This window comes from Microtus oregoni, unplaced genomic scaffold (genome assembly GCF_018167655.1).
Source record: "Microtus oregoni isolate MIOR12 unplaced genomic scaffold, Mior012 000013F_ref0000133, whole genome shotgun sequence".
Taxonomy (NCBI): Eukaryota; Metazoa; Chordata; class Mammalia; order Rodentia; family Cricetidae; genus Microtus; species Microtus oregoni.
Genome location: NW_024543072.1, coordinates 42,754,852 through 42,767,948, shown reverse-complemented (window position 1 = coordinate 42,767,948; position 13,097 = coordinate 42,754,852). Strand labels below are relative to the sequence as shown.

General features: G+C 38.7%; 1 protein-coding gene across 5 annotated transcripts in view; it reads right to left on the bottom strand.

Moving 5' to 3' along the window:
- The window catches only part of Cep350 (centrosomal protein 350), a 143,006-nt gene that overhangs the window by 105,740 nt on the left and 24,169 nt on the right, over nucleotides 1-13,097 (bottom strand). For all 5 annotated transcript variants that reach the window (XM_041662290.1, XM_041662293.1, XM_041662292.1 and 2 more), the window contains exon 7: nucleotides 2,774-2,887. In XM_041662290.1, the coding sequence (XP_041518224.1) occupies nucleotides 2,774-2,887 (114 nt within the window). The remainder of the gene's footprint in view (nucleotides 1-2,773; nucleotides 2,888-13,097) is intronic.

The window sequence follows — 13,097 nt, the reverse complement described above, 5'->3', positions numbered from 1 at the left end:
AAGGCCATGGAGCTCAAGAACAGTGATGCCAGCAGCAAGGTTATGCCAAGAAGAAGCTATCCAGTACAGCTACCCAGTGAAATGGCACTCTTGTCAACTCAGTGAAGAAAACTGTATGTTGAGTTTGCTAAGATGCATAGTAAGTTCATCTTTTATGCCGAGTTTATAAATTAATTCTATAACAACTTTGTGTAAGAAAGAAAAGTATAAGTAGGGTCCCATACACAAGCATCCTTTGGTGGTCTTAGAAGGAGGAGGAAAGCCTTCACTGGGGCTACTCCTAGGACCCACAAACTATCAATGTGAAGCCCTCCACTGGAAAGGGGTAAAGATCACCACTACTCCATCGTTAGCTACCAATTCTTTTTTGTTATAGCTTTTCTTTTTTGAAAACTTGTGAGAAAACTGCCTCATTTCCACAACTGAGAAGAAGCTACAACAGTCATGCCTCCAAATCACTGCATGCTTAGAATTTCAGTGAGCACTTTCTTAGATTCCTATTTTATTTAAAATTTTCAAGATAAAAACTTTACAAAATGTAAATATACTAACCATAGAAGTTCTAAATTATAGATATGAATAATGCAATTTAAAATACACACAGAGCTCTATAACTTTGAGTGAGGCTCTAAGGCAGAAGCAAATGGTATCTAAGAGTAAGCAAGGAGTCTGGTGTGAGCATGACAAAGAGGAGAACAGTAGGAACCCGGGTTGGAGATACAAATGAGAGCCAGATAAGGTGAAAGGTTCTTTAGGCTTTCTGTCTTACTCATCAGTAAAATGTAAAGTTTGTAGAACATTCTGAGCAAAGGAGTAACATAATTTAAACAAAACTTTAACAAGTTTACTCTGACAGCAATGTTGAAAGCAGACTCATTGAAGAATCAGCAGTCAGGACACCAGTTAAGAGAGTTCTTGGGGAACTCAGGCGACAGGCTGATTTAGGTAACAGTGACAAAGGTGGTAAAGGTGGTTATGCCATAGACAGAATTTAGAAAATAGAACAGAAGATATGAAAGAAACGGGGGGCATGAAAGATTACTTAAGATGTGGGTCTGAGCAAGAGTAGCTGACAGAGTGACAGCTGGAGCTAAGAGATGTCACACCCACCTTGAGTAATCTTGACTTCATACACTAAGACTGAGATATCTATAACACATTCGAGGAAGGGGTATAGTTAGCAGGTTGATAAGAGTTTGAAATCAGGAAGGAGGTCTCAACTAGACACGCAGATGTGGGGATATCAGCAAGAGAACTATTTCAGGTTGTTAAGAATACATACATTTTCCTAGTAGGTCTTTTAGATAAAGAAGAGAGGAAAGATGATAGATAGGGGGGAAAGGAAGAAAAAAAAAAAGAATAGGCAGATTTAAAAAGAAAAACATGCTTCTAGTATGCCAAGTGAAGAACTTCAAGGAAGAGATTGTTTATGGTATCAATTGCTGTTGAGCAGCGAAGATGACAGATGGACATTAAACACTGCATAGAAAGTGTATGTCGTTCATGATTGTAATAACAGCAAAACCCCAAACCCAAACAACCATGTGTGTGTAGAAGACAAATCAGAGATCATTACTATAAGGAAACTTTCTGCAGCTTTGCTCTCAACAGAAGGGGGAAACAGGGCAGTCACTGGAGAAAAATCCAGAGGGAGTCTATCATGATGACTGCTATGCTATGTGTTAAACAGTATGTTAAAGTGTAACTACACAGAGAAGGAAAGTATGATACAAGTGAATGAAAGCAAGATGGGTAATAAACTTACTCACACAACGGCAAATGTAACAGAAACACAGGTAGAGATAGATAGGTTGATTTTTCCACCATAAAAAGAGAAGGGCAGAGTGTAACAGAATAATCTCTTTAGTAGTATCTGACATATTCTCCCAGGCTATGACACTATCCTATAATGTGCAGTTATTAACATTTCTTTTTAAGATGAGGAAACCAAAGATGAAGATTATGTAGCATAACCTGATCTATATAACTAATAAATATCAAAGCCAGAAATGTAGAACCCTTTTAAGTTGACTCTAAAATAACTGCTCATAATTACTACATTGTATGTTCTCTCCACACGAGAAAAGTATTCTGAACACAGTGTTTAATAAAATTAAGAAAAAAGAACTGGACACTTAGTGCTACCAAAAAAAAAAAAAAAAGATTAGCAAACTCTTTATGGGGCTTACTAGAAAGCTGTTGGGTTTGGGAATTAAACAGTTGCTTTTGAATCCTGTCTTTAATTCTTTATGCAATCCTGGAAAAAAATATTCTTTCAGCTTTCAATTCCTCAACTGTTAAAAAACAAAACCAAGATGAAGCACCAGCATCTTGCTTAGTGCCTTACTAGATACTCAGAAAGTGGCAATATCACCATTCTCATCATCCTGTTTCCTCTTGTTGACCATAGGCTCCTCCCAGTTGTAACTCTAACACGTATTCCCTTCCTGTAACACTTATTTTGGCTTCTGCATATGCTGACTAAAATTACTGGTCACTTTAAAGACCTCTGAGCCTCGGAGAAGTAAGCCAAAATTGAACTCTGCTTCCCTAAAATCAGTCTGTCCTGGCTTTAAAAGTCCCCCAGTTTAAAAGTAGTCTTGTTTCTGTATCATTAGGCATGGGAGCTAATTTTAACCCTGGACGAGAGCCAGGGGGCTAAAAGAGTCTCATGACTTTAACCACTACTTCTCTGATATATAATACACTTAGAAAAGGGCAACACCTCAGATTTAGCCAGAGTTTCACAAGACACAGAAAGCTCTGCTCTCACCTGCGAACTGCAGTGCTAGGTCTCGGTACAGTTCTCTACTCATGTTTTGAAACTCAGCCTCTTGCCACACTTTCCCGTCGGGTGTGCGAATCTTGGTCTCTGAAGGGTTGAAACCTGATACACACCAACAAAGATGTTTTAAAAGACTGGTTTCGTTTTTAAGTCAGATATAATTAAAATAACATAAAAATTCACTCTGTTAAATCTTTTTTATTTTTTACATTTTGTGGGGGTTGGGCACATGAATGCCCAAGCATAGCTGAGGAGATCAGAGGGCAAGGAGTTGTTTCTCTCCTCCCCTCTTACGGATCCTGAGGATCACACTCCGGTCATCAGATCAGTCAGCCATCTTACCAGTTCCAAAAGTCACTCAAGTATACAAAATTAGGTGCTTTACAATATGTTTTAAGTTTCATAACTGCTGGGAGAAAAGACCTGTGTTTTGGTTATAGTCAAGCCATCTTAGTTTACAAATTAAATAAAATATTCACCTCTATAGGGCCCAGAAAACAACCCTTATCTCTCCCTGTGAGTTAAGAGTGCCTGTAGACTTGCAGACCCCAGGACCCAGAAGTAATTAGCATTCTCCTTGTTAGTAAACATTTACAGACCCTTAGTATTTCCTTATCTCTTCCTATCAGCTAGGGCTGTCTCCAGACTTGACATTCTAGTCTTTTTGCTGTATAGTGCTACTGAGAAAAATTAAAGTTGGCAGTTGATCAGAATGCAGACTTGCTGTCCGTTTCTTGTGTCTCTTGCCCCTTCGTTTCTCCCCTCCAGGGCCCAGGCTCCCGATTCGTGTCCCGTTGGTTGGGACACATAACTACCACTGAGAAAAGAAACTTTGTCCCTTTTATCAGTCACTACTCCTAAGTCCTGTCCACCTCTGGCAACTACCCATCTACTTCCTATCTTGATGGATTTGCCTATTCTAGATATTTCATATAAATGGAATCATTCAACACTGGTCATTTATGTTTAGCCTGTTTGACTTTGTAATTTTTCAAGGCTCTAGCATCATTTATCAGGCTTTTTAGTGTCAAATGATATTTCACTGAATAGATATGACATTTTACTTAGCCATATACCGACTAATAGTCACATAGGCTATTTCTACTTTCTTCTATGACCAATAATGCTGCTATAAACATTCTTGTCCAAGGTTTTGGGGAAATGCTTTCAGTTACATGTAAGAACCAACTGCTGGGTCATGGTAATGTAACTGTAAGAACTACTAAATTATTTTCTAACAGAGTAGCACAATTCTGTATTCTCACCAGCTGTACAGACAGGTTTAACTTTTCCATATTCTTGTTGATACTATCATCTGTCCTTTTTATTAAAGCCACTCTAACGGATCTATAAGATGGCGTCTTATTGTGGTCTGATGTTTCTGTGATAATTAATGTCATAATTTCTATAATATGTAATTAACTTTGTATTTCCTAAAAGAGGAATACATAATTGCTATTATAGTATATTGATGAATACCAGTTGGAAAAAAGCAGGCTTCAGTGAGATAAACATCATATATTCAGAGACTAGAAATGGAGACTCAAAAAATTAAAGATTCCAAGAATGTCAAACACTAGAAGCTGTGTCTAAACTATACCATATGCATATTTAAGAACAATAAGTATACACTCATTTAAAAAAGCATCAATCAAAATTGTGGGCTTCAGAGACATACACTACCCTTTCTTAGGATGAGAGACAAAGAATACTGAGGAAATTCAGAGAATCATAAGGACACTAAAAGCCTGTATTCCACCAAACTGGAAAATAAAAAAACAGGATATATTTTATAGATACCATTTATCAAAGTTAAATCAAGATCAAATAAGCAATGTAAACAGACTAGAAGCACTAGTGAAATAGGAGCAGTTACTAAAAGGCTGCCAACCAAACAGAGAAGATGGTGTGGGAAAGATTTCCCATGCTTGTGGAGCACTAGGAGTAACATAGTAAAATGATCATCCTACCAAAAACAATCTACAGATTCAATGCAATGCCCCTCAAAATTCCAACACAATTCTTCACAGACTTTGATAGAGCACTTCTCAACTTCATATGGAAACACAAAAATTCAGGATAGCTAAAACAATCCCGAACAATAAAAGAGCTGCTGGGGGTCTCCATCCCTGATTTCAAATTGTATTACAGAGTTATAGTAATAAAAAAATACATGGTATTGGCATAAAAACAGACATGTTAATCAACGGAATCAAACTGAAGACCCAAACATAAATCACTACACTCCTATGAACAATATTTTTTTATACAGAATCCAGAAATAGCTGGGAGGTGGTGGTACACACCTCAGGGGGAAGTGGTGGCACATGCCTCAGGAGGCAAAGGCAGGCAGACCTCTGTGAGTTCGAGGTCAGCCTGGTCTGCAGGACAGCCAAGACTACACAGAAAAACTCTGCCTCATAAAAACAAAACTCAAAAAAAGAAAGAAGGGGGAGGGAGGGAGGGAGGGAGGGAGGGAGGGAGGAAGACAGGCAGGCACACTGGAAAAAAAGACTGCTCTTTAACAAATGGGAGCTGATCAACTGGACATCAGCATGCAGAAGAATACAAATAGATCCATACCTATCACCCTGCACAAACCTCAACTTCAAATGGATCAAAGACCGCAACATAAAACCCAATACACCCAACCCAACAGAAGAGAAAGTGGGGAATAGCCTTGAACTCATTGGCACAGCAGACAGCTTTCTGAACAATCAACAATTAATAAATGGGACCTCGTGAAACTGAAAAGCTTCTATAAGGCAAAGGACATGGTCATTTGGACAAAACAGCAGCCTACAGAATGGGAAAAGATTTTTACCAACTCCACATCCAATAAAGGACTAATATCCCAAATATATAAAGAACAGACGAAAACTAGGTATCAAAAAACAAATAATCCAATTTTAAAATGGGATACATATCTAAACTGAGAATTCTCAATAGAGGAAACTCAAATGGCTGAGAAACACTTAGAGAAATGTTCAACATCCTTAGCCATCAAGGAAATGAAAACCAGAACAACTCTGAGATTGCATTTTACACCTGTCAGAATGGCTAAGATCAATAACACAGTGCCAGCTCATGCTGGCGAGGATGTGACGCGAGGACTCCTCCACGGCTAGTGGAGTCCAAACTTGTGCAGCCACTTTGGAAATCAGCTTGGCACTTTTTCAGGAAGCTGAAGATAACTCTACCTCAAGATCTAGCTGTACCACTCTTGGGCATACACCCAAAGGACTCTTCATCCTTCCACAAGGACACTTGCTCAACCATGTTCACTGTTGCTCTGTTCATAATAGTCATAGTACGTCCTTCAATAGTAGAATGGATTAAGAAAATATGGTACATTTACACAATGGTATATTACTCAGTTGTTTAAAAAAGTGCTATCATGGGGGCTGGAGAGATGGCTCAGTGGTTAAGGACACTGGCTGTTCTTCCAGAAGATCCAGGTTCAATTCCCGGCACCCACATGGCAGCTCACAATTGTCTGTAACTCCAGTTCTGGGGAATCTGACATCCTAATACAAATATATATGCAAGCAAAACACCAATGCACAATAATCAACATTTTTTAAAAATGACATCATGAAATTTGCAGACAAACAGAACTGGAAAAAAATAATACTTCACATGAAGTAACCCAAACCCAGAAAAATAAATACAGTATGTATTCACTTCTATGTGAATATTAACAATTAAATGAATGATAACCAACCTACAATCTGTAGACCCAGAAAGGTTAGGTATACAGAAAGGAAGTAGGGGGGACAAATGGGTCCCTCTGGGAGGAGGAAATAGAATAGATTTTATAGATGGACTGGAGGCAGGTAGGTATAGGAACTGGAGGATCAGGTTTGAAAAGAGAGAGATGAAAGGGTTGAGGGGGGAATGCAGGGAGAGACAACTAGAATTGACAACTAGCATTTGAGGGATGATATGGAAACCTCATGCAGTGGAAACATTCTAAAATCTATGGAGGTGATCTTAATGAAGTCTCCTACTAATGAGGGAGACAGTCCCAACTCACCATCTCTTTTCACTAAACAAGGCTTCCACTACTGAGACTGCGTTGCATCCAAATGAGTTGTTGGCCAATGGGGGTCCCATGGAAATCACCAAACAACCCAGGCTGTTGCTCTCTACAAACGGACAGCAAGGACAACACCCACACAACTTATTGAACAAGAAGTCAAGCTGGTGCCTACATGGAGTCTTCACCCCTGCATTCTAGTGTCTCTGGTGTATAGCAGGCTACCAAAAGAGAAATATAAACACCAATTTGGCCACAAAATCTTTGACCTACAATCTGTCCTGCCTGGAAGGTATGCTAGGGCAACGATAGCAAAGAACTTGTGGGAGTAGCCGACCAATGTCTGGTTTGACTTAAGGCTAACTCCATGAGATGGAAACTATACCCAACACTGCTTGGGTGACCAAGAACCAGAGACTAGATAACCTGGGGACCAAACCAAGCACTACTGGTCTTTGAAAAAAAAAGAAGGAATCAATAAAATGATTCCTAATGGTATTCTAAGCTATACTCATAGATCAGTGCCTTATTCAGTTATATTCAGAGAAGTGTTTCCCTGCAGTAGAGAGGATCAGATGTAAAGACCCATAGCCAGACATTCCTCAGAGCTCAGGGAACTTCACCAACAAGGAGGCAGAAAGAGTGGAAGAACCAGAGGAGATGAACAACACTGGGAGAGCAACTCCCTCTGAATCGACTCAGCAAGGCTCCTATGAACCACACAGACTGAAGCAGCATACACAGATACACAGCGTCTACCGAGTTCTGCACCAGATCCTCTGCATATGTATTATAGTGTCCAGCTTAGTATTTTTATGGGACTCATGAGTCTATGAATGAGTGGATCTCTGATTCTTGTGCTTGCCCTTGGGGCTCATTTCCTTCTGTTGGGTTGCCTCGACCAGCCTCAATGTGATGGAATTTGTTTTATCTTACATTTTATTTTATCATGTTTGGTTGCTATCTCTTAGAAGCCTGCTCTTTTCTAATGAGAGACAGGAAGAAATAGATCTGGAGGGAAGGGGAGATGGAGAGGAACTTGGAGGAATGGAGAGAGGGGAAACTGTACTCAGGATATACTATATGAGAAAAGAATCTATTTTCATAAAAGGGGGGGGGGGGGAGATGGGAGAAAGAGAAGAAATTCCAGAGGCACTGGAGGACTAGGAAGCAGGTCTGCTCGTGATGGTTTTTAATGTTTCCTCTCGAGTTTCTGACCTCGTTTGCAAGCCTTTGTTTTAGTAGTTGCTCTTTGATGTTATAAACCAACATGATTCTTGTTCTGTTATGAATAAGCACTGCTTCAAGTCCTTCAACTAATCCTAATGTTCCCTCTGTTACCTACAGGCATTACCATCGTCACCATCCCTAACACTATTGTCACCTAGGTTCAGAACCACTTCAATTTTTGTACCACAAACTGCAGCCTCAATAGCAATATAGTAATTTCTCTAAACCCATTTCTAAAGGCATGTTTCACACATGTAAGGCCAGAAATCTTGTTTCTTTTTCTACTGAACACAGAATTGCAGGCCAGAGGTTTGTGTCAGACATGCTCATTTCTGACCTTAGTCACATGTTCCAACTAATGCTCAAAGTACACACAGCGTCTTCAGATTAACTCATTTTGTTAAATTCATGTAAAAACCCTTCCACACTTGCATCTCTGCTCTCCACTGTTAGCATGCTTTCAACAAAGTGTTTTGAGGTCTGAGATGGCTCCAAAGGTAAAGGCATTCGTTTCCCAAACCTGAGAACTTGAGTTTGATTCCTAGGACCCACGTGGTGAAAGGAACAACTTGTCCTCTGACCTAGAGACATATGTTGTAACATGTGCATGCCAACAAATGCATATACAAATACAATCAAATGTTTAAAAATAATTTTGAAAAAAGGAAGTATCTTTATATTGACTCTTCGTCAACCTAAGAAAATCCTGAACACATGGCTTAATTAATTAATGCATACTTAAGGGATACAGTGCATAAATATTATTTTTAGTTTGGGGGTAAATTTCTTTCTTTTTTATTTCTCTATGCTGCTGAGGACTAAACCTAGAGCCTTACAAACAGTGGGTAAGGGTTTTACCATTGTGCTACACATTCTGCAAGTGCATACATAATATTCTAATGGAATTTCTGCTACAAGATGAGCAGAACAGTTGTCAAGGGATAACAAAATCCTGTCATCATCATTTAAGCCAGCTCCCTAGTAGTGAGTGTGAGCAGCTAATAATACCTGTGCCGGTAAAACCAACTTAAAAAGCTGTCTATGGTCTAGTTTTTTATTAGCACAACAGAATGGTAAGAAATTAACCTCTTTAAAACAGAGAAGGTGAATGCTTTCACTTATCACAGAAAGCTTACATGTGCCTGCTGCATTAACACATCTCAGCAATCATTCTGTCCTTGGCATCCTGAATTCCTGCAGCATCTTCCAAGCTATAGCTACTATCTTCCTGGGGCAGTATCACAAAAACAGTAATGTGCCTTGAGTATTTTTTATTTTCATGAGCAACAACTTTGGCAAACTAGTTACTGAATTTCTCTCTGGCTTTGTAGTCAAATATGGCTTTCCACCATAAATCCTAAAATAGCAATAATAATAATAGTAATAATAATAATAATAATAATAATAATAATCTTCTGATTTTTCTTAAAGTTCTCCATAGTCAAGGCTCCTTTCTAGCTCAGTTCATCATGACAGGTCTCCACAGGTTTCACAATAGCATGCCAATCAATGGTATATGTTACTGCAATGCAGACAGAGCTACTCTTAAAGATACTTGTCTTCAGCTCTACAGTCTGCTTTTCTTTTCATTAACTTCTGCTAATCACTTTGGTGACAGAACTTCACCAGGTTATCTTGTACCTCAGGTCACATTTGGTGGTCACTCCAGTCCACACCCTTCTGTAGGATATTTCACACTGAGGATTCTTGACAGTCACGCTATTGATAAACCTAAGGACTTTCTCTTTTATTCTAACGGTTACCAATAAGTGGGTCTGCAGGGCTTGTGACATTCCCAACAGAGCAGAAAATACGCATATGGCAAGAAACTCTCCCAAACCTTTGTGGGACATGATGAGGAAAGGCAACTGCTGTGTGATCTACACATACATTGTTTTATCACTGTGAGCACAATGGAGTTGGGGAATCTGGGCACACACGGTAAAGATATATCCAAACTGATGGGGCATGGTTGGGCTTTTAATCCCATGGGAGTCCGATTAAACAATATTATTCACCTGCATTTTGACTGTGACCTGCCACATGAGGTCAGGAGTGGAACTTTCCACTTACAGTGTTCTATCAGTGCTTACCATATTTCAGAATTTGGGGTATTTGGGTTTTGAATCTATTTTTCTCACTATCTTTCGGCATCATTTCTTTCCTCAGAAGCCCGTTTTTGTATTTGCATCTTCACATGTGTTAAGATTTCACTAGCAATAAATTCCTTAGTCCCCAAATCATAAACTCCTTTCTTATGTCTAATTTTCTTCTGCTTATTCAATTTTCTGAATAGAACTCTTTTTAAAATTCCTGGGGCCAGAGAGACGGCTCAGTGGTTAAGAGGTTAAGGGTGCATACTGCTTTTGAAAAGGGTCCCCAAAAAAACAAACAAACAAAAAAGGGTCCCAGTTCAGAATCTAGCACCCATATCAGACACAATTGCCTGTGGACATCCATGCATTTGTACACACATATACACACACACACTTAAAAAACAAAACAATTATATTCATGACCAAGTTGGGCTCTTGACCTTCATTGATCTTTACACCAGAAAGAAAAAAGACAGGCAAGCATTAAGTTCAACATGAGCAGGAATCATTGTGGCACACACACCATTTGTGTTTCATCAAATAATTTCCATGTCTTTAGGGTCTTGTTGTTTCTATTTTTTGATACAGAGTCTGACCTTGTAATCCCAAAATGACCTCAAATTTACAATCCTATCTCGGCTCTTTAAACACACACACACACACACACAAACAAAAGCAACTACTACCAAACATGAGGCTTTAAGTTGAAGACCTAAGAAAGAGAGAGGGAAGCAGAACAAATAACAGAAAGGGAACGATGGATCTATCAACATGCAGAATTGGTTCAGTATGATAAAAAACTATATAAAAAGAAGAAATAAACACAAGCACAAATTGCTTGCTATGCACAAACTGTCCCTGGAATGACATACAACCTGTTAACACAAGTAACCTCCAGAAACAGGTCCAGATGGTTAGGACAGAGAGCAATAAAGCTTTTAGAGTATAGACTTTAAATCTTTACCAAGTTAATTTATTATGTATTCAAGCAAATAAAATATCACTTTAGAATACAATATAATAAAGCCCATTTAATTTACACTGAATAAAAACTGCTTTGCTACCATAAAAAAATAAATCCATTAATCAGAATATTAGAAACTACATTCTGTAACAATTTTTTAAATGCCTACTAAACATTATCAACATAACCTCTCTAAAAGTTGTACTCATAAGATCATTTAATATAAAAACAAGTACATTTTTAAAAACCTACCATAAAAAAATGGTAAACCCAATGACCAACTTTTAAAAAGTTAATATTTAAGATTTCTACTTTTAGGACTCACAACTTCTAATTAAAGTATTGAGTAAAATAGCACTGGAAATAAGATATCTTAAGTTTCTTTTAGTGAGATAAACTTTGGTATCTTAGAATAGAAATATCCAGTGGCAAGAAAGGACCTACTCCCGCAACCTCATTCTCTCTCCCATACACACAATACACATGACACATCACTCAAACACATACAGAGCAAATAATTGTTAATTAATTATTTTGGTCCTAAAAAGGAAGGTTACAGTCAAAGATTTAATGACAAAACTCTAATATGAGCTAAACTAACCAATAAGTCAACCCTTTGTTACATGCATGGCCCTGGGAAAAATAACTTAAGAGACATATACATAAAAAATAGAAACCCCAAAGATAAAGAGATGACTCAATTAAGTGCACTGGCTATTCTTCCAGACAGTCCATGTAGTACAGACATACATGCAGGCAAAACACTCATACACATAAAGTAAAAATAAAAATAAATTTTAAAAATATCAGAAATCGCCGGGCGGCGGTGGCGCACGCCTTTAATCCCAGCACTCGGGAGGCAGAGGCAGGTGGATCTCTGGGAGTTCGAGGCCAGCCTGGTCTACAAGAGCTAGTTCCAGGACAGGAACCAAAAGCTACGGAGAAACCCTGTCTCGAAAAATCAAAAAAAAAAAAAAATATCGGAAATCTCTTAAGACAACCATTTTTTTTGTTTGTTTGTTTTTCGAGACAAGGTTTCTCTGTAGTTTTGGAGCCTGTCCTAGAACTAGCTCTTGTAGACCAGGCTGGCCTCAAACTCACAGAGAGCCACCTATCTCTGCCTCTGAAGTGCTGGAATTAAAGGTGTGCACCTCTACCACCTGGCTCAAAACCACCATTTGTGAAAACTTGAATTAGCTATACAAAGCAAATATATTTAAAGAACATTTCTCAGTAAAAATGTATTAATGCTAACATAAATCTATTTTAAATATTTTATTAAAATATGAGGAAATAAGCTTTGTCAAAAAGCAAAAATTAAATAGAATCCATGTCAATGTCAAAATATTATGCTGTCCTATAGTCAGTGGGAATTGGCTGATTTGTCTTTTAAGTAGGGTTTTGTCACTGTTTTTCTAGTATTGAGAATTAAACCCAGGACTTGAGTATGCTAGGCAAGCTGTCTACTACTGAGCTACATCCCTCGTTAAAACTGGACTATGTAGTTTAGACTAGCTGATTCTCTGCAGTTTGGGCTGGCCCTAAACTACCTTAGCCTCTAGAGAAGATGAAATTACAGGCATGCACCACTATAAACATACTATTATATGATTCTTGCTAATTCCAAAGCAAATTCTTTTGGTTGTCAGAAGCGGTGCCAATCCTATTTCCTATTTTGTGGAGTCTCAGCTCTGAGAATTCCCTAAGGAGCTGAGCATAGTGGCTCATGCCTGTCATCCTACACTCAGACTGCTTGGAGTCTGAGGCCTGTCTGGGTAGAAAAGGGGAAGGGACGACGGGACGAGGGAAAGAGATGAAGAGGGGAGATTTCCTAGTGGACTTGTTAACAATTCTTATTCTAGTGGCACATACCTCTAATTCCAACACTTGGGAGGCAGAGGTATATAGATCTCCATGAATTCTAGGCCAACCTGCTCTAACCTAGTGAGTTCAAGGCCATTTAGGGCTAGCAGTGAGACCCTG